This window comes from Schistocerca gregaria, chromosome 6 (assembly GCF_023897955.1).
Source record: "Schistocerca gregaria isolate iqSchGreg1 chromosome 6, iqSchGreg1.2, whole genome shotgun sequence".
Classification (NCBI taxonomy): Eukaryota; Metazoa; Arthropoda; class Insecta; order Orthoptera; family Acrididae; genus Schistocerca; species Schistocerca gregaria.
Window position 1 is genome coordinate 402,026,686 of NC_064925.1, and position 21,648 is coordinate 402,048,333.

At 38.9% G+C, this 21,648-nt stretch overlaps 1 protein-coding gene across 1 annotated transcript in view; it reads right to left on the reverse strand.

The window, feature by feature from the left end:
- The window catches only part of LOC126278702 (transportin-3), a 205,156-nt gene that overhangs the window by 120,083 nt on the left and 63,425 nt on the right, over nt 1–21,648 (reverse strand). The window contains exons 6-7 of the mRNA XM_049978972.1: nt 16,364–16,508; nt 1,726–1,872 (exon numbers count right to left, since the gene is read on the reverse strand). Of these exons, the coding sequence (XP_049834929.1) occupies nt 1,726–1,872; nt 16,364–16,508 (292 nt within the window). The remainder of the gene's footprint in view (nt 1–1,725; nt 1,873–16,363; nt 16,509–21,648) is intronic.

Below are 21,648 nucleotides of genomic sequence, written 5' to 3' on the forward strand. Positions count from 1 at the left end.
CTGATTAAACCTGTTACTTATCAAGTCGAAGAATGTATCATGTTAAGATCTAATCCGAAATCATCTGCCATAAAGAAGTTATACAAGAAGTTGTAAATAAAATATGAAGGTCCTTTCAAAATAGTGACAATATCTCATCCTGGAAGTTATATTTTGAGTCTAATTATAAGGGAATGAACAAAGGCATCTACAGTCACCAGGATTTAAAACGATTTTGGCAGTATATTTAAGTGTGTGTGTTTTTTTATTTTTTTTATTTTTTTACAAAAGAAATATTTGTAATGTTAAGTTGTTGTTGTCTTGTCCTGAACTGACGATTTGTGTGTAAACAACTTTACCTGTGGACTTGTTTGTCAAAAGAAAGTGACAAGAGAAGGAGATCTTTAGTAATATAGTAATTGAGATTACCTATGCTGAAGAACCTTACAGGTAATAGTGAGAATTTGACAATGAACTAAGAAGCTGTAACCTGAAAAATTGTTATAAACTGTTGTACACCTTTAGTAGAGGATTCGTGTACTGAACAACCTTATGAAAGAAGAGAAGCAAGAAACTTAAACTTAATCATAAAGAGACTTCACGATTTGTGGAATAAAACATTCTATGATGAACAGTATTTAAACCACCTTCCTTTTCTATGCTTTTAGTTACAGAATTAAAACATGTAGTGTAAGAAAAACGTTTAAAATCATAGCTACATTCTGCAACAGAAATAATAGCTAGAATATCTTTGAAGTAATTCAAGCTAGGAAAATAACCGAACATATTGTCTTAATTTGATTATTATCAATGAAAGACTGAACTTAGACCCAATGTGATAGACAATTACTAATTCAACTGATAGGAAGTGATGAACAGTGTAAACTGTGAGGAATATACCTAAACTGTAAATAGCGTAATCTGGATCTTGCTGTAAAATCTTTGGCTGAATTTATGTAACTAATTACACCCATCTGAAAGAAAGGTTACTTCTTTAAGACAATGATAGAATGTGCATAGACTAGAATAGACCAACATAAAGTGAATTTACAGTGTCTGACATTTCTTTCAACCCATTTAATATATGTGCTCATGAAACATTTATCTGTGTGACAATATAAATTATCAACAGAGTGCAGCAGTTATAGATATTCTTTGGTGCTCTAGAAAGTTATCGTATGGATTCAAACTTTTTAGCTCACGCAAACTGTAAACTTTCATAGATGAACTCTGGATGTATATAGACTTAATCATGATCAGGGCAACAATCTCAGTTTGTATGCATTTATGTGTAGCTAGGCTCCTACAAGTCGGGGAGCAAATATTCATCTGAGTAAGCCAGTGCAGCCAATACAGTGGCATAAATACTGCGAGCTATCTGGAGTCCGAGACTCATTCATTAACAATCAATCAATATGAAAGGGGAAGTTACAGCTCAAAGGAGTGTGAGTAGGATGTTCCTCATGTTAGGATACAGTGATAAGTAATGAAAGCCCTATGAAAGGATGTGATTTACCTGTTTCAATCTGGGGTGAGGACAAGTAATGGTGCTGGAGCGGGGAGAGGCATGGTTCCAATGTATCTGCTTCATGGAGCTGGTCAGAGGATTACTCCTTACATTATTTACTTATACAGAGAACTTTACTATATTTTTATGAATCTTTGTTACAACACTTCAGAATTATTGTGTAAGAATTTGTTAGCCCCATCACGTCTATGATCAAACATCTACAGAAAATTACTTACATGGTCTGGCTCCATCTGACAATGTCTGCATAATGCTTCAATCAGCCTCTCTACATATGGTTTAAACACCACAGTAACAGAATCATTGTTTTTCTGGTAGAGTTCTTCAGACAAACGGTACCATAAATTAAACGTAATCTCTGCCACCTAAAAGAAATCACAAAAGTGTAATATAAATTACACTAATTATTGTATTTGTTCGAAAGACACTTATTGTAACATAAGAGAGAAAATATTTGTGAACAAGTCCTAATATTAACAAATTTGCTGTGTTTTAATGCAACAAGTTGCTTCTTTGAATGCTCTCCCTGCCACTTTAATGCTACATGTCAAATGCTGCTGAAATGCATATCTGTGTGTCATTCTAATTACTGACTCAAGAATACACAGGCACTCCACGAAAAAGCTTAAAATTTTGTGGTTAGCAGTAATGAAGGGCACAATTAGTAAATAGACTACCTCAACATCTCCTGGAAAACTGTTTCCTTTGATAGTGGTAGTTAATGTGTTAAGCAACACTGTGTTGCGGCAGTTAATCTGTTACACAACAGTGCGTTTAATCATCTTTCCTGATAATATGGTGTTGATAATTTTTCTTTTATACTGAATACATGTTGCAAAGTATTAAGAAAACTGAATCCAAGAGTTTGAAAGCCATATATTATTAATACAAAATGCTGAGAGATAACTTTATTAATGATAATTTATTATTATTATCATCATCATCATTTGTGTAGATAATGAGATTATTCTCTCTCTCTCTCTCTCTCTCTCTCTCTCTCTCTCTCTGTCTGTCTGTCTGTCTGTCTGTCTGTCTGTCTGTCTGTGTGTGTGTGTGTGTGTGTGTGTGTGTGTGTGTGTGTGTGTGTGTGTGTGTGTGCGCGCGCGCGCGCGCGCGCGCATATACCTATCCTTTTTTCCCCCTAAGGTAAGTCTTTCCGCTCCCGGGATTGGAATGACTCCTTACCCTCTCCCTTAAAACCCACATCCTTTCATTTTTCCCTCTCCTTCCCTCTTTCCTGACGAAGCAACTGCCAGTTGCGAAAGCTCGTAATTCTGTGTGTGTGTGTGTGTGTGTGTGTGTGTGTGTGTGTGTTTATGTGTTTTGTTCATGTGCCTGTCTGCCGGCGCTTTCCCGCTTGGTAAGTCTTGGAATCTTTGTTTTTAATATATTTTTCCCATGTGGAAGTTTCTTTCTGTTTTATTTACATCATCATTAATTTGAACCCAACAATTACGATATATATATATATATAAAACAAAGATTCCAAGACTTACCAAGCGGGAAAGCGCCGGCAGACAGGCACATGAACAAAACACACAAACACACACACAGAATTGCTAGCTGTACACTCGCCTGGCGAGTGTACATCTGTCCTTTTTTTCCCCTAAGGGAAGTCTTTCCGCTCCCGGGATTGGAATGACTCCTTACCCTCTCCCTTAAAACCTACATCCTTTCGTCTTTCCCTCTCCTTCCTGAAGAAGCAACAATCGGTTGCGAAAGCTAGCAATTCTGTGTGTGTGTTTGTGTGTTTTGTTCATGTGCCTGTCTGCCGGCGCTTTCCCGCTTGGTAAGTCTTGGAATCTTCGTTTTTAATATATTTTTCCCATGTGGAAGTTTCTTTCTATTTTATTTATACACACACACACACACACACACACAGGGTGTTTCAAAAATGACCGGTATATTTGAAACGGCAATAAAAACTAAATGAGCAGCGATAGAAATACACCGTTTGTTGCAATATGCTTGGGACAACAGTACATTTTCAGGCGAACAAACTTTCGAAATTACAGTAGTTACAATTTTCAACAACAGATGGCGCTGCAAGTGATGTGAAAGATATAGAAGACAACGCAGTGTGTGGGTGCGCCATTCTGTACGTCGTCTTTCTGCTGTAAGCGTGTGCTGTTCACTACGTGTAAGTGTGCTGTGGACAACATGGTTTATTCCTTAGAACAGAGGATTTTTCTGGTGTTGGAATTCCACCGCCTAGAACACAGTGTTGTTGCAACAAGACGAAGTTTTCTACGGAGTTTTAATGTAACCAAAGGACCGAAAAGCGATACAATAAAAGATCTGTTTCAAAAATTTCAACGGACTGGGAACGTGACGGATGAACGTGCTGGAAAGGCAGGGCGACCGCGTACAGCAACCACAGAGGGCAACGCGCAGCTAGTGCAGCAGGTGATCCAACAGCGGCCTCGGGTTTCCGTTCGCCGTGTTGCAGCTGCGGTCCAAATGACGCCAACGTCCACGTATTGTCTCATGCGCCAGAGTTTACACCTCTATCCATACAAAATTCTTTCTGTGGGGACACTTGAAAGACCAGGTGTACTGCCAGAATCCAGAAACAATTGAACTGCTGAAGCAGTACATCTCATCTGCATGTGAAGCCATTCCGCCAGACACGTTGTCAAAGGTTTCGGGTAATTTCATTCAGAGACTACGCCATATTATTGCTACGCATGGTGGATATGTGGAAAATATCGTACTATAGAGTTTTCCAGACTGCAGCGCCATCTGTTGTTGACAATTGTAACTACTGTAATTTCGAAAGTTTGTCTGCCTGAAAATGTACTGTTGTCCCAAGCATATTGCAACAAACGGTGTATTTCTATCGCTCCTCGCTTAGTTTGTATTGCCGTTTCAAATATACCGGTCATTTTTGAAACACCCTGTATACAGCATTCTAGAAAATGAAGAAATTGGTTGAAGTATTTCAGGAGACAGACCAGTGCAGCATAACGGCAGCAATCATGGAGAAAATTGATGTAATTTCCTTACGCCTCACTGCGATGTGTCAAGTCCTCAAGCCAAACAATAGACCGAACCAGAGCATCCATATTTTTTTACAGCAGAAGATGAGGAATATTTTGAATTTATGTATGTAATCATTAACACTGTTACTTGAATAAGATAAAACCAATACAGCACTGGAAAAGAAATTTCAATCAGAAAATTCCTGTAACAGGAGATAATTCATACAAAGATATCTAAGAGCTTTTTCTCTGTTTATAATATTGTACACACACACACACACACACACACACACACACACACACACACACACACACACACACACACAAGCAGCAAATTGTGGAATTAGTACATAGTAATATTAATATAGTCGAATGTGCATTTGCAGGTGATACTGCAGTAGTTGTGTACAAAATAATGGAAGTGAGAGGACGAAAAATTAGACTTACTATAAACAAAAACTAGATAAAATAGATGATAATACCCAATTCTATGGCTAAAAAAATCTCAATAAAATGTTTTAAAGATGTTACCTGCTTCTCTTATGCAGGTGTACCTTTAGCCAGCAATAATAATATGATACAGCCTATTAGAGAAAGAATGCAAGCAAGAAATAGACCTTATTATGTAAACTTTAAGAATTATCTTATTACAAGAACAACAAAGTTAAGAGTATACTATTCCCTTGTAAAACTAGTTGTTACAATGTGCTGATGACAGAAGCAGATATCAACAACCTAAGGGCGTTTGAAAGAAAAATCCTATGGAAAACTGCTAGGCATGTGAGAGGCAGAAGGTTGGAGAGTAAGTTAAATCTCTCAGAATACATTGGTCAGGATACAGGGAAAGGATGGTAGGATGCCCAAGCAAATAATGAAAATCAGAAAGTATTACACAAGAAGGAAAAACTGACCCAAAGCTAGAAGGCCGGACAATGGGGCTCATCCTACCAAGATGGAGATCTGAGGGTAGGCGTAATTATCTTAATTATGGACAAATAGTGCTAAGTGTACGAATTCTAAACACACCACAAAAATAGCAATGAAAAACTATTTCATAATATCATATTTTATGCCACTTTACAGTTGATCAAAAACAAGTTTCTTTTATTATTTAAAAATTCATTGTATGAGAGATCCAGGGTATTGGTACCAGCTTGGTCAGCACACCAGTGTGGTCATTTTGATGTGCACAACCTGACAACAAAAAAGAAGTGAAGCACCCACAAGGAGACGGGAGGGGGGCGGGGGGGCGGGGGGGGGGGGGGGGGGGAGGCAAACTTCACATGTTGAGAGGATCTGTGACGTTACATGAATGATTAAAAAATCAAGTCAAATTTACAATGAACTTGCCAATACTTGGGCACGTTTCAGTATGACATTGCTCCACCTCAGGCCTGGATGCATGCACTGACTTAGTTGAGAAGGTTGTCATGAAGCTGACCCACAATTGTTGTAACTGAGTTTTGATATCCTTGATACTGACAGTGAGATGGGGTTCATGCCCAGGCTGCTCCCATATGTACTATTGAAGACAGATCTGGGGATCTTGTTGGCCACGGTAGTACCTCAACATACCACAGACAGTTCACAGAGATATGTACCATATGTGAACAAATACTGTCCTATTAAAAAATGATGTGACAATACTGCCACATGGGAGGTAACTCTTGAGGATGCAGAATACCTGTGAAGCACCTTTGTGTTGTCAAAGTTCACTTTCTCACTACCAGCTTTAACCTGGAGTCACAGGTGACGGCTCCACCTCACTGTGCTGCCAGGAGTAACGCTGTTGTGCACCTCCAAAACATTGGAAGAATGCAACCTCTCCACAGATCACCAAAATACTCACTGACAGTGGTAATCTAGAGAAGTGCAGAGCAGCGATTCATCGCTGAAGACAATGTGATGGCATTTCCGTCAGCAGTCTATGATTCTCATCATGGCACCACTACAAATGCAGTCATTTGTGTTGTGGTTTTCGGTAATCCCCTGGTCTAGCTGATGCTGGTCTCCGGCCAATTGTGCAGGATGATACAACGTTGTGAGGGGTCCATTACTTTTTCTGGATGGCATACCCAGACACAAAAAGGTTATGATGTTCTTGGTGCATAATACCTCGTGGTGGTCAGATGCGTTTGACAATAAACTTGATGAGGAGTATGCTTGCTCTCACTTTACCATGTAGCCCAAAATCTGGCCACTGTCACATCCAAATGTCTCACAAATCTGGACACTGCACAATTCGACCAGCAAGCCAAATGGAGATTCACTTTACAATAATATTGAATTTCACCAAATTTTCGACTATGTTCAAATTTGTAAAATATTACGTCAAGTATGGGAATACTGCTGATGCTCTTTCACACAACGGAAGTTGTAAGTTGCTGTGACCACAATTAAGAACTCGCTACTAGTAGTTTACAACTCTGTTTTGAGTTATGTGAATAAACAGATGAACTGAAAATTAATACACAGTGTTGCTAAGGCAAGTCAGCCATGGCCGTAGATTTCTATAATTTCAAATTAGAGCTGAGATATTTGCAGATAACTTATTTCACGAACGTAGTACAATAGAGTTGGTCACCCTTTGATAGCCCGTACATTGTTCTTCACTGACCTCAAAAATGGCCAAGCAATGTATTTTATTAAGGGTTATAATATAAACTACAGATCAGTATTTTGTTAAATGTGTAACATAAAATTACACCCCAAATGCATTTTATGCATATAAAACAGCTGGATCAGTTTAGGTGACTGGTCAACTAGTACAGCAAATCATAAATTATGTATCAACCATAAAATGCATTTTTTTAATGAATAAATGGGTGACATTCTCTGTTAACTGTCCTGGGACATGTGTGGTGAAAAATATTTGGTTAGAGTACTAGTGGAAAAATAGATTATGAGGAAAATTAGTTTGAGTGAAAAAAGGCTTAGTTGCAGCCTAAGAAGGGTTGCTTTCAGAACAAATCTGGAGGGCAGGTCATGAGTCATTCCTGCACAGCTTAAAGAAAATCACCTGGCAAGGTTTTAGGTTATAGTCCTGGTCTGGCACACAGTTTTAATCTGGCAGGAAATGTCAAAACAGCACATGTACTGTTACACAGAAAAAGATTCATTTCGAAGACTCAATTTTAAAGCTGAAGATCACCTCAGACTTTGTACAATCGTGAGATTAAGCAATGGTGAGAAATAACACTCATTACTGCAGTCACCTGGTCCAGTTTAGCATTGCCATAGCCCATATGCACGCAAAATCCTCATTCTACAGATTATCCTTTCTCTCGCATGCAGCATGAAAGCCTGACACCAATGCATCAATCACCACCTGGTAATGACAAGCACTAATGTGCCCCTTTGAAAGGCCGTAAGTCAATGTTAGTCATTAACACCTACAACAATGCTACTGAGCTTATTATGAATTGAATGGGTGTATTGATTCTTTTTAAAGGAAGGGAAGTAAGATTAAGTTTAACACCCTGTCGACATTGAGGTCATCAGAGATGGAGCCCAAGCTCAGAATGAATCAAGTATGGGTCCTTTCAACGGAACCATCCTGGCATTTGCTTGGAGTGATTTAGGGAAATCCCAGAAAGCCTAAATCAGGATGTCCAGACATGGATTTAAACTGTCGACCTCTCAAATGCGAGTCCAGTGTCCTTACCACCGTGCCATCTTGCTTGATGAGGTTTTTTTTTTTTTTAAGTCTCTACTAGTGATGGACATATTTTTTCTTGTTTAAACACTTCAGTTATTAATTGATCTTATGAAGAATAACTACCATCAATTTAATTATGGCTTAAAACAGATAACTTTTGTGGAACTAAAAGCAATTATACTGCATTCTACAAGATTTTGGGATTATAGCCAGATGACGTTAACTTCTTGCCTCAATATTTTGGCTGACAACCAGATTGCTATCTTCAGGTAAATTTTATAATGAATCTTAACTATATTCTTCAATTTTTATCAATTTCAAGTGCCATATTAAATTGCATAATTTTAATTAACTTACCTGTTGGCAGTTTGCCTCACTCAAGTACATTATTTGTTGTTAACATAAATCAGCTCCCAAGCTGGATACAATGATGAATTATTAGATAAATGGTATGCCTAATGTGTCCTTAATTAGAAACCTTATTAAAAGACTTGGGTAAATTACTAATTATAAATCATATTAAGTCTAAACTTATTTCAAGAGAAGGGTGTGGAATGTTCTCTGACCAATGTACCATACCAGATACTGAATACATTCAGTACATGAGTCAATGGAAACATTTTCACACTCAAAGCACACACAATTCAATTCAGGTAAGCATGACATTTTAGTTTCACAACAAGCACACAGTCACCAAAGTTTTTAACACTTATGGCGTGGAAGCAATAATGTTATGCCAACTACAGGAAATGAGGAAGTCCAGCTGACATAATATTTCATCATGCCAGTTAATGTTTTTTAGTGATCTGTAACATACTTTTATGACTCCTACAAATAACTGTGGATACAGCACTAATAATTTCTATGGTGACCATCAGGTGTCAGAGGCTGGCATTGCTTTAAAAAGTGATATCACTGAAACATTTGTTATTGTCACTTTGTAGAGATTAGCTGGCGTGCACTTACACTGTACTGCATTATGAATACTGAACTTCACTTGCCACATAAATTAACTATGGGAGAAAATGTGCTTACTTATGTACTTTAATATAACAATCAAACAATAGAAATTCCAGGCTGGAATATCAACAATGTAAGGTAAAGATAGATGATACTTACAATAAAGATAACATGTTAAATTGCGGACAGGTGCAACTAAAGACACACTTGCAAATTAGATTTCCGTCACAGCCTTTGCCAGAGAAAGAAACTCACACACATACATTCACAAAAGCAAGTACAACCTCAGCACAAGTGACGGACATCTCTGGACCAGAAACAATCTTTTTTTCAATTTTTTCTGCAATAAATTACAGTTCCACTGTTTCAACACTAACAGTACTGAATGCGTTACATGAAAGGAGTCTCCCCAAAGATTGCAACGTTTGATGGTAAGTACAGATATATGAACTGCAATCAGGCGTACGCTGGGCAATGTCCAGTCAACTCAGTCCAACTCAGAATGACCTGGCGGCTGATCCTTTCACACTAGAAGTATCAGACATCAAATAACTGTAATATCCGTGAATGTCGAAGGAATATCTCCCTGCAAGCAACAACTCTTGCAAGACATGTGCCACACTAAGCACTGAGATGTTTTGTGTGTTCAAGAAATACATAGGAATACCCAGCAGATACGTTCTACTGTTCCTGGAATGAAACTGGTTGCTGAAAGACCACATGCACAGTATGGAAGAGCCATCTTTATTAAGACCTGACCTTGAAGTCTGTAGTGTTTGTCAGTCAGATGATGTTGTTGTCTTCAGTCCTGAGACTGGCTTGATGCAGCTCTCCATGCTACTCTATCCTGTGCAAGCTGCTTCATCTCCCAGTACCTACTGCAACCTACATCCTTCTGAATCTGCTTAGTGTACTCATCTCTCGGTCTCCCTCTACGATTTTTACCCTCCACGCTGCCCTCCAATGCTAAATTTGTGATCCCTTGATGCCTCAAAACATGTCCTACCAACCGATCCCTTCTTCTAGTCAAGTTGTGCCACAAACTTCTCTTCTCCCCAATCCTATTCAATACCTCCTCATTAGTTACGTGATCTATCCACCTTATCTTCAGTATTCTTCTGTAGCACCACATTTCGAAAGCTTCTATTCTCTTCTTGTCCAAACTAGTTATCGTCCATGTTTCACTTCCATACATGGCTACACTCCAAACAAATACTTTCAGAAACGACTTCCTGATACATAAATCTATATTCGATGTTAACAAATTTCTCTTGAAATTATTACTGTTAAGTAACTGTACAATCACATCAGTATATAAACCTCCAGCAACAGATTTTTCCTTCACGCCGCCTGAAAGTTTTATTACAGAGAAAGCTTCTATTGTGATAGGTGATTTCAACAGTCATAGCCATGAAACTTCCTGGCAGATTAAAACTGTGTGCCGGACCAAGACTAGAACTCGGGACCTTTGCCTTTCGCGGGCAAGTGCTCTACCAACTGAGCTACCCAAGCACGACTCACGCCCTGTCCTTACAGCTTTAGTTCTGCCAGTACCTCGTCTCCTACCTTCCAAACTTTACAGAAGCTCTCCTGCGAACCTAGCAGAACTAGCACTCCTGAAAGAAAGGATATTGCGAAAGGCAAAGGTCCCGAGTTCGAGTCTCGGTCCGGCACACAGTTTTAATCTGCCAGGAAGTTTCATATCAGTGCACACTCCACTGCAGAGTGAAAATCTCATTCTGGAAACATCCCCAGGTTGTGGCTAAGCCATATCTCCACAATATCCTTTCTTTCAGGAGTGCTAGTTCTGTTAGGTTCGCAGGAGAGCTTCTGTAAAGTTTGGAAGGTAGGAGACGAGGTACTGGCAGAAGTAAAACTGTGAGGACGGGGCGTAAGTCGTGCTTGGGTAGCTCAGTTGGTAGAGCACTTGCCCACGAAAGGCAAAGGTCCCGAGTTAGAATCTCGGTCTGGCACACAGTTTTTTGCCAGGAAGTTTCATATCAGTGCACACTCCGCTGCAGAGTGAAAATCTCATTCTGGAGTCATAGCCATGTTTGGGGGTAAACTCAAGAGGATAAAAATGGTGCGGCTGTCCTGTGGGCTGAAACTTTCCATCTCTCCCTCCTTCATGACCACAAACTACCTCATTCTTTCTACAGTGGGCGCTGGGAATGTGGCTGTAAACTGGATCTGCTTTTTGTAAGTGAAAGTAATTTTCATACCTGCACTAAATCCGTCTGTAAGCCCATACCAAGTAAAAAACATCGACCCATTATGTGCAAAGTTCTCCCACAAGTAAGACCTCAAGGAATCCCTTTCAGACGAAGACACAGCTTCATAAAAGCTGATTGGCAGAAATTTTCAAAATTATTAGATGAGAAAATTGTAACTATAGATACTGTGATAGATCAATATGAGAATTTTGTTAATATTATTAATGCCTCCTCACAAGCATCAATTCCAAGGGGATGCAGAATGAACTATATCAAGGGTATAACACCTGAAACAGCCACTCTTCTTGAAGAATACTACAGGAAGTTTGAAGAAGATCCTTTCAGTGAATCCACATCAAGCCTTGCACAGAATGTTCTCTCTTCAATATCTGAGGCTGAGAGAGAAAAATGGGTAGAATTAAAGGTTGACTGTGACATGAGTAAAAGTAGCCAAAAGCCCTGGAGGCTACTACGTCACCTGAGTAATGATAACATTCAAGTCAACACATATGTTAATATTAAACCAGACCAGATTGCTCACCAACCCCTCATTAATGGCAAATCAACTAAACCCAGAAATATAGAGAGGAAACAATTATTCAGGCAAACGGATCAAGATAATAGTATCTTATCTCCTTCTTTCTTTCTTGAAGAACTGAATTCAGCCCTGAATAAATGTAAATTGGGAAAAGCAGCAGGATTGGATGACATTATAGCTGAACAAATCAAGAATTTTGGTCCTGCTAAGATGCTTTGGTTACTGGAGTTTATAAACAAACAACTGTATTCAAGAATGCAAAATCCCTGAAAGTATGGTGAAAAGCAAGAATATTGCCATTCCGAAACAAGGAAAGGATAGGAAAGATCCCAAAAATTATAGACCAGTCTCCTTACTCTGTCGCCTCTAAAAAATACAAGAGAAGCTCATTCTTCAGAGAATGATTAGAAAGGTGGAGCCTCTTCTAATACCACAGCAAACGGCTTCAGAGAAGGGAAAAGTTGCATGTCTCAAATATTAAACTTAACATATCGAAGATGGATCTGAGAAACGGCTCATTACAGGTGCTGTCTTTATCGATCTATCTGTGGCTTACAATACAATCAACCATCGGCTCCTTCTAAATAAACTTTATGATTCACTAAAGACTTCACACTCATGTGCAATATTAGAAATAGTCTCGAGAACTGCAAATTTTTTGTGGAATTTCTCGGTAGGAAAAGTAGATGGAGAACTCAGAAAAATGGACTACCACAAGGCAGCGTGCTTGTGCTGCTATTATTCAACATCTATACCAATGATCAACCTATCCCTGAAGGAACTCTAAGCTTTATTTATGCTGATGACTGTGTTATCACTACTCAGGCTGTCTATTTGGGACTGTAGAAGATACACTATCAAAATCTTTGGAAGAGTTCACTGCTTACTATCAAGGGAATTACTTGAAGCCTAATCCCGCCAAGACTCAGACTGCGCTTTCCACCTGAAGAGTAAACAGGCAAATAGATCCTTAAATATATCCTGGGGAGGCATTGTACTCTAACATAATCCTACTCCTAAATATCTTGGAGTAACTCTGGATCGTGCACTAACATATAAAAAGCACTGCCTAAACACCAAACAGAAATTGGCAGCCAGAAATAACAGTGTGAAAATTGACAGGTACATCATCGGGTGCTAATCCATGCACTGTGTGCTCAAACGCGCTTGCTTTAGGTTATTCCACTGCCAAATATGCATGTTCGGTATGGTACAAGCCCAGTCATGCCAGGAACGTAGATGTGGCTCTAAATGAGTCTTGACAGATTATCATGGGTCGCTTAAGACCTAGTCCTGTGGACAAACTCCACTGCCTCGCTGGCATAGCTCCTCCTGACGTCAGACATGAGGTAGCTGCAAGCTATGAGAAAAGTAAGGCCACAACGAAGGAAGCCCATCCACTATAGGGTTGTCAGTCTGCCCATCCTAGGCTGAAATCAAGAAAGAGCTTCTTGACAACTACTGAGGCTCCCATCGAGAATCCACATGTGGCAAGGATCTTGCAATTGTGGAAGAAATGTCGGTATTTGGGAGAATGGATGGCTCCAAAGGAAGAACTTACCCCTGGACATTCGGAGAAGTGGTCAATATGGAGGTCTCTCAATAGATTACAAACAAACACAATGCGATGCAAGACCAATCTGCGGACTTGGGGGTTTCTCTATGGACTCAGTTCTTTGCCAGTGTGGCGTTGAGCAGATTAACAGACATTTCCTTCAGTGTTCCTCATCACCAACCACCTGCACCATGCAAGACCTTATGAGAGCTACAACAAATGCACTTGAAATGTCAATTTTTTGGGGGAAAAAAAAGGACAGGTACACACACACACACACACACACACACACACACACACACACACAGGCAGACATATCTTTATATATGTCTGCCTGTGTGTGTGTGTGTGTGTGTGTGTGTGTGTGTGTGTGTGTGTGTGTGTGTGTGTGTGTGTGTGTGTGTGCGCGCGCGAGAGCGTGCGAGCGGAGAGTGTATACCTGTCCTTCCCCCCACCCCCACCCCCCTCCCAAGTTAAGTCTTTCCGCTCCCAGGATTGGGGATTGGAATGACTCCTTACCCTCTCCCTTAAAGCCCACATCCTCTCGTCTTTCCCTCTTTCCTGATGAAGCAACCTTGGGTTGTGAAAGATTGAAATTTGTGTGTTTTTGGGTGTTTTTATTGTGTCTATCTACCAGCACTTTCTCGTTTGGTAAGACACAGCATCTTTGTTATTTATGTATGTTTTTCTCACATGGAATGTTTCCCTACATCTTTTATGAAATGTCAGAGGTGCAAAAACATAAAAGCATTTCATACTTCATCAAAGTGTTCAGGTAATGAATTGTCTGAAACTAACATGAGACTGTTCTATTGCCTCAGATGCATTGGTAAAGGTGCAAGGGCTGATAATGTTCTCTGCACTGTGTTGAAGTTGCCAAAACCTCCTTCTAGGTATACGAAATATGTAACAGCAATTGGGGACTGTGTAAGTGCTGTGGCTGAAGATTCAATGGTTGCTTCTACATCAGAAGCAGTTGAACAAAATGAGGGTAACACATACATCAGCATTGCTGTAGATAGATCCTGGCAAAAGTGTAGGTTTAGTCCTAAAAATGGTTTTACATGTTTTACATGACACTGGTAAAGTTTTGGATTTTTATGTTCTCAGTAAGTACTGCCAAGGTTGTACAGTGAACCAGAACAACAGATTACTTCATAAACAGTAATATGTAAAAAATTATAATGGCAAAAGTGGAGGAATGGAGGTAAAAGGAGCAGTTATTTTTCAGCCTTTCCAGAAGGAGAGAAGTGTCAGATACGTGAATTACTTAGGTGATGGAGACAGAAAGGCGATCATTGCAGTACGAAACTATGAGCCGTATGACATTCCTATACAAAAACTTGAGTCTGTAGGACATGTCAAGAAAAGCATGGGAACACATATGCGTAACTAAAAACCAAGCTGCGTAACGCAAAACTGTCTGATGGCAAGACAATAAAATGTGCTGGAAGACTAACGTACAAAGAAATTGCTTAATTACAGGAGTATTACGAGAAGGCCATTAGAGATAATTGTGACAATTTAGAGAAGATGAAAAGAGCTGTGGTGGAGCACTTTCTTTCATCGAATATCAACTGATGAAAAGCCATGTCATGCTTCGTGTCCACCTCCACCAAACACTTGGAGAAAATATAGGCAAGCTGAATTTTCTGGCACCCTGTATCAATTTATACATAAACATTCTCTTCCTTTAGCAGTAATGGAGGCAATCAAACTATTTAAAGAGATATGGCAAATCCTGAGCTACTAAAGAAGTGCTTACATGGGAAGACCCAGAATGTGAATGAGTACTTGGTTTTATGACCCTAAAGTTAGCAGTGTCTGATGCTGTAATAACTTTTAATGGTGGGAACTACGAAAGACTTAAGGTTCTGGAAAAGCTAGGGATAAGATTTGGACAGAACATAGCTAAAGGACTGCAGGAAGTGGATGAGCTTCGTGTACGTGAAGCAGAGTTAGCTCTCAGCAAATGACAAAAGATGAAAGAAAGAAAGAAAAGGAAGAGGCAAGCACTGGGCTGTTGTGACACTGAAGAAGAGACAGATTATGGGCCAGGGCAATTCTAGAGCATAAAAGACACAGAAATGTAAGTCTGTGTAAGAATTTGTAGTAAAAAAAGTTTTAAAATTGAATATCTCTGCAATATTTTTTGCAATAAATGACCTGTTTTCTAAAAAAAAGTACTGATGGTAGACATGAAATTTTCACAGCATACCAAGTGTGGGATCAGCACATATGGAACTAGAATAATTATAATATTGTGAGTTATTTTGTTTTTATGTTTATTTATTTACAAAATTCTGTCAAAAAATTGAGTGTTTAAAAAAAGCCACACAGTATAATTTTAGTAATAATTCTAGTCCACTGTATCTAGAAAAGTGCATTCAATAATTATGGAAAATTGTAAGTTGGTGTCAAAAAGTTTCCAATATAATGGGTCACAAAATTTGATAATTTAACATTGGCAGCATAGAGCATACAATGTCCCCTTAACTCCCTATTTATTACACACACCCCAATTTGCTTTGTATACCAGCAGCTCTTGACTCTTTATGGGCCACCTGTTATTTGCAAAGCTTTCTTACAAATTAATTTATTTCTTTGCGGCTAAAAACAAAATTTAACAATTTCATGTCACTCTCCATCTCATCCCTTAGGACATGTGAAGGAACATGTACAAAACACAAGGTGTGGGAGTGTGACATACTGGGATGATACTCAGAACACACAGTCATGAAACATAACATAGAGTTGTGGGCAGTTTTACCTCCTCTGGGTTAGATTCCCACAACCTTCCTTTCCTTCCTTTAACTAGAAAAGAGGCCCCACAAAACTCAGCATTTACTTTCCAACTTTTTGGCCTGGCATTTCTCTAATATTTTGTAAACAAGTTTCTTAGGTTGTCTTTACATATGCCAGATGTAAAGATACTGTCTTAAAGATCTCACCTCGTAATCATGATGGCCTACACATGTCAAAACCAGATCCAAAATCTTCAGGGCAAAATGAGGTTTATTGTTGCAACTACCATTTACTATCTTCTCTAAAAACGATTCTGCCAACTCCGTGAAAATTCTGCAATAGTTCATGGACCTGTGGGGGTAAATCAGAACGTCAACTTCTATTAAGCAAAAACACAGCATTTAAAAATGAAGTAAAACAAATTACATCATCATCCAGTCAAATCAAAGTAAAAATGTGGTTGATATAAAGTAATGAACAATTTGCAGCAAATGGATTTTAATCAATTATAAAACACACACACACAAAACTGCTTGCAGCTGAGAGCTATACACCAAATTCAGATAACAGTCACAAAAAAAACACCAACTGCAACAAATTTGAAGTCTTTCTTAACTGCTAAACTAAAGACAGCTCAGAGGGGAGAAAAATGGTACAACATCTTACTACATGTTAGTATCACCCACACAAGAACATTAGTTTCAATGGTCAATTAAGTATGAATAATAAAATAATTCAAATTCTTAACTGTAGGTTAAGTTCTGTAACATGAGGGCATAGGTTGGCAAAGGCAAAAACAGGCGACACACGACTCTCTCTCATTCACACTGCCACATGAAGGAATGTGATTTATGAGTAAGTCAAGAGTGATTTGAGAACCAAGAAAATATCCTATCATTGCCCTACTGCATGAAATACAAAGCATGCCAGTACAAATTCTCTTGGTGTGCCTGCAACAGTGTATGGTTCTAACTGTGTATTGTAGATGTTTGGTGAACATTATTTGAATAATAGGGGTAGAGGCTGGCAGCAAACACTTCTGGTTAACAAGATATATGGCTGGACCTTCGGCAGGTGAAAGAGGCCAGTTATAGTCAGTGTGAGGTGGGCCAGGAACTCAATGTCATCACTATATAAAACACTCCAGGAGGGACAAAACACTCAACATCAGTATAAGGTCAACTAATTGCTACAATCAAGTACAACAATATTTTGCTTTAAATGCTTGAAGATAACCTACCAACACAGCAACAGCCCTGGCTTAAGAACTCGCAGCACGCACTGACCACAATCACCTGTAACACAGCATACTGTTGACTTTGAGAGGTGCTCTACATGCTCAGTAACCTACAACAATCATTCCCCTTGCACAATGGCACTGAGTGACTCCAAAAATGTGGTGCCTTGCATTCAGGAACAGTATGGCATTGCCTTGTACATAGATGAGCCACCTTTTAACCAGAAAAGTGATTCTCGCCATTTGTTCATCTGACATGCACACACCACACTACTTTTTGAGGTGATTCGACAGCTGCTAAGGGTAATGTTGTATCCTGTTACACTTTTTTCATAGTCAATGTAGATGGGTTTATTCAATTAATGATAATTCCTAATCTGTTTATAAAAGAAGGGCACCATATACACAGAATGGCTTGCTCACTTCTCAGGCTTAAATTCAGTGAAAAACGTGTGGGCGTGGGGGTGGGGGTGGAGCATCCTGAAGTTGTTATAGCAAACCATGCTAAACAATATGATCTACAGTATGGAGAACAAATACAGTATTCAAAATTCCCAAGAAGACATGTGCTTGGAAAAGCCAGGACACAAAACTCCAAAATCAGATACTTGATTGTAAGGCATACGTAGGAGTAGATACAGACTCAAATCACAATCTAGTAAATATAAAGATTAGGCTGATGCCTGAGAGAATCATCACGGAGGTTCAACAAACAATAAGGTGCTATACTGAAATACTAAGGAAAGATTATACGCATTTGAAGTTCTCAAATATTGTGCTTCTGAATGCCACAGTAGGTAGCTCAGATGAGGAGAAAGAGACATATCTGAAAGGGATAATCACAGGCACTGGACAGAGAAACACACATATGAGGAAGGTAACTATACAGAAACGAAACATTTATAGGGTGTTATTGGCAGGGGGGGGGGGGGGGGGCATCTGGGGTTGTTCGGCTGCCTGGTATAAGTATTTCTATTTGACATCATTTCGGCTAATTGCACATTAATGGAGATGAATTGAAATTATAAGGACAACATGAAAACTCAGTTTTCCAAGCGAAGAAAATCTCCAACCAGCCAGGAGTCAAACCTGGAACCCCTTGATCTAAAGGAGTGACACTAACCATTAGGCCATGAGCTGAAGACAACTGTGAAGAAACTGTAAGCAACAGCAGAATACTTCAATTAGTTGACAAAAGAAGGAAACAGGAAACAGATTCATTTTCTGGACGCAAAAAAAAGAAGAAGAAAGAAAGAGAGAGAGAGAGAGAGAGAGAGAGAGAGAGAGAGAGAGCAGCAAATAAGCAAAGGACTGAAATCAATAAGAAGTGCATTGATGCTAATGTGGCTGCAGGAAAAATGTAAATAAGTTGAAAGGGAAATTACTGTTAAAAAACAGATTCAGTACATACAAAAGCCAAAATAACTTTCAGAAATTTTAAAGACAAACCTGTAAACATTATGAGTGGACAAAGAATAGCACAGTTAAAGAGATAAGAGATCAGATAGGTGAAAACAGCACCTGAATCCCTCTCCAAAGGAAGGAACCATCTGATAAAATGACAGAAAATGAATAGGTGTCGATATGGGCAGAATCTTTGAGCTCCATCGTTAAGTCATAGTACACTTGCAATCTAACACAGCAGAAGTGACTGCTGAATTTATAAAATTGTTAAGTCAAGTGGCAACTAATGATTATTCAAGTGTGTAAAATCCATGAGACTTGTGACATGTCATTGGACTTTCAGAAGAACATTATTCACAATGTCTAGAAGATAGCAAGAGCAAATAACCTGAGAATAATCACATTGGCAACTCATGTATCCAAGTTGCTACCCAGGATAATATATTGAAGAAACAAAAAGAAAACTGAACATTAGTTAGATGAGAATCAGTTGGCTTCAGGAAAAGGAAAGCCACTAAGGAGGTAGTTCCGACTTTACTCCATTTGACAACATAAGTTAGACTTAAGAAAAAGTCAAGACACCTTCAAAGGATCTGTTGATGGATAATACTGATGACATTGCTATCATCTACGAGACTGATTAAGAATGAAGTCTATTGAACAAAACACATATAATATGAGTAAACCAAAGAAAGATCAAAGTAATTAGGTGTAACAGAAACAAGATTAGCAACAAACTGAATACAAAAATCAGGGAGCCTGCAATGGACTAGATGAAGGAATTCTGTTACCTTGTGGCAGATGAGGCACGAATATAAAACATCAACCTGGCACATGCAGAGACAGAATTCATCACAAAAAGTAGGCTAATAGTATCAAACAGAGGGCTCAACTTAATAAATTCTTGAGAATGGCTGTCTGCACTGCATGAAGTGAACCACGGACTCCAAGAACAATGGGAAACAAGAGAATCAAAGCATTGAGGCACCTGAAAGTAAGTGGACTCTAAGAAATGAGGCGGCTCTCTGCAGAACTGGAGAGAAAGGAATAAGCCAAAGGCACTAACCATAACACGGACCAGGGTGATAACATATATGCTAAGATAACAGTGAATAACTTCTGTAATACTGGAATAAGATGTAGAGAACAAAAACTGCACGAGAGAGTTTAGAATAAAAGAACTTTTAATCAAGGATAATGGGTGTAGTTACTACTCTGAGATGAGATAGGCACACGAGAGGAAATTCAAGGAAGACTGCACCAAATCAATCGCAAAAATGAGGAGAGAAACAAAGGGGGGGGGGGGGCTGATTGCACCCTGTATTAACATTCAAGGGCAGAACAATATCTGAGATATTTATGTTCTGTGTGATTCAAACAAATGTGTTTTATTTCGCACACACTGTAGAGCTAGTTTTTTATTGTTATTATTACTTCATATTCATATAGGTACGTCACATGTCACAATGTTGCTAGATGCCTGTCAGCGCAAACACTTTCTCCATGTCTTAAATTGCCTACCATCAATTGGAGATGGCTTCAGAAGTAAATTTAATAGATGCATGTATATTGTAACGTACTTATGTAAATCCAGTTTGGAGTACTCATATAAGAGGACAGCCATTACTCACCAAATACAGACTAGGAGTAGCAAACAGGCATGAAAGGAAGAATTATTTCTATATGATTTTTTGGAAGTTAAGAGCTAGTTTTTTCTGTTCACATATTTCAAATGATTATAGTTTGTTCTTCATCTTTGGTATCCCTGCTCCAAGTTACTCACAATAGCATGCTTGAAGTATTTTTTTAAAGATCAGTATTCTTCAGTTTTATGTCAATATCTGATATTGGTAAGATTATCTGGTGAAAGGAAGTTGTTTTCCATGGACATATCTGCTTCTGACTGCATTCCTAGCTGCAGCAATTGCAGCCATTTTACTTAACATTGCTGCTTACATAGCAGTTATCTTTGTTTTGTTTATCCATTCCCTTAATACAAATCTTTATCTAACTACACAGTCTTTCACATCTGCATTAATTTTAAAAAAAAGTCACTGTCGCTCCTTTTTCAGTCAGAAGAGCTGGTTAGCTGACAGCATTAGCACAGCATTTTTTTTTCCATCTTTATTTCCAACGTTTTTTTCAGTGTACTGTTAATTTATGATACAAGGGTTATTCAGAAAGTAAGGAACGTTTTGGCATTAAAAAAAACTAAGTACAAGAAATACATTTTATTATAAACATCTGAAAGAGCGACTGACATACTACTTTTCCACAGTCACCAAACACATTGAGGCACTTATAATAGCAGTGGACAAGCTTTGAAAGACCTTCGTCGTAAAATTCTGCCGCCTGAGACATCAGCCAGTTAGTCAAGCACGCCTGGAGTTCCGCTGCGTTGCAAGCCTGTTCTTCATCTTGGGAGACAAGTGGAAGTCGCTTGGTGCGAGATCGGGACTGTAGGGTGGATGAGGGAAAATTTTCCATTTGACTGAATTAAGGAGTTCTTTAGTGAGGTTTGCCGTGTGAGTTTGGGCATTGTTGTGCAAAAACTAAATTTTGGACGTCAGCTTTCCTCGGTGTTTGTTTTGAACTGCTCTTCCAAGGCTGTGCAAAGTCTGACAGTACCGGGCAGAATTTATGGTGGCTCCATGTTCAAGAAAATCAATAACAAGTACGCTTTGCCTATCCCAAAACACTGTCACCATCAACTTCCTTGCTGACAAGGTTTGCAAACATTTTCTTGTTTTTTTTTTTTGTTTTTTGGGGGGGTGGGGGGGGGGTGGGGGATCTTATGTGACTCCACTCCATAGACTGTAATTTTGTCTCAAAATTGACATATTTCACCCA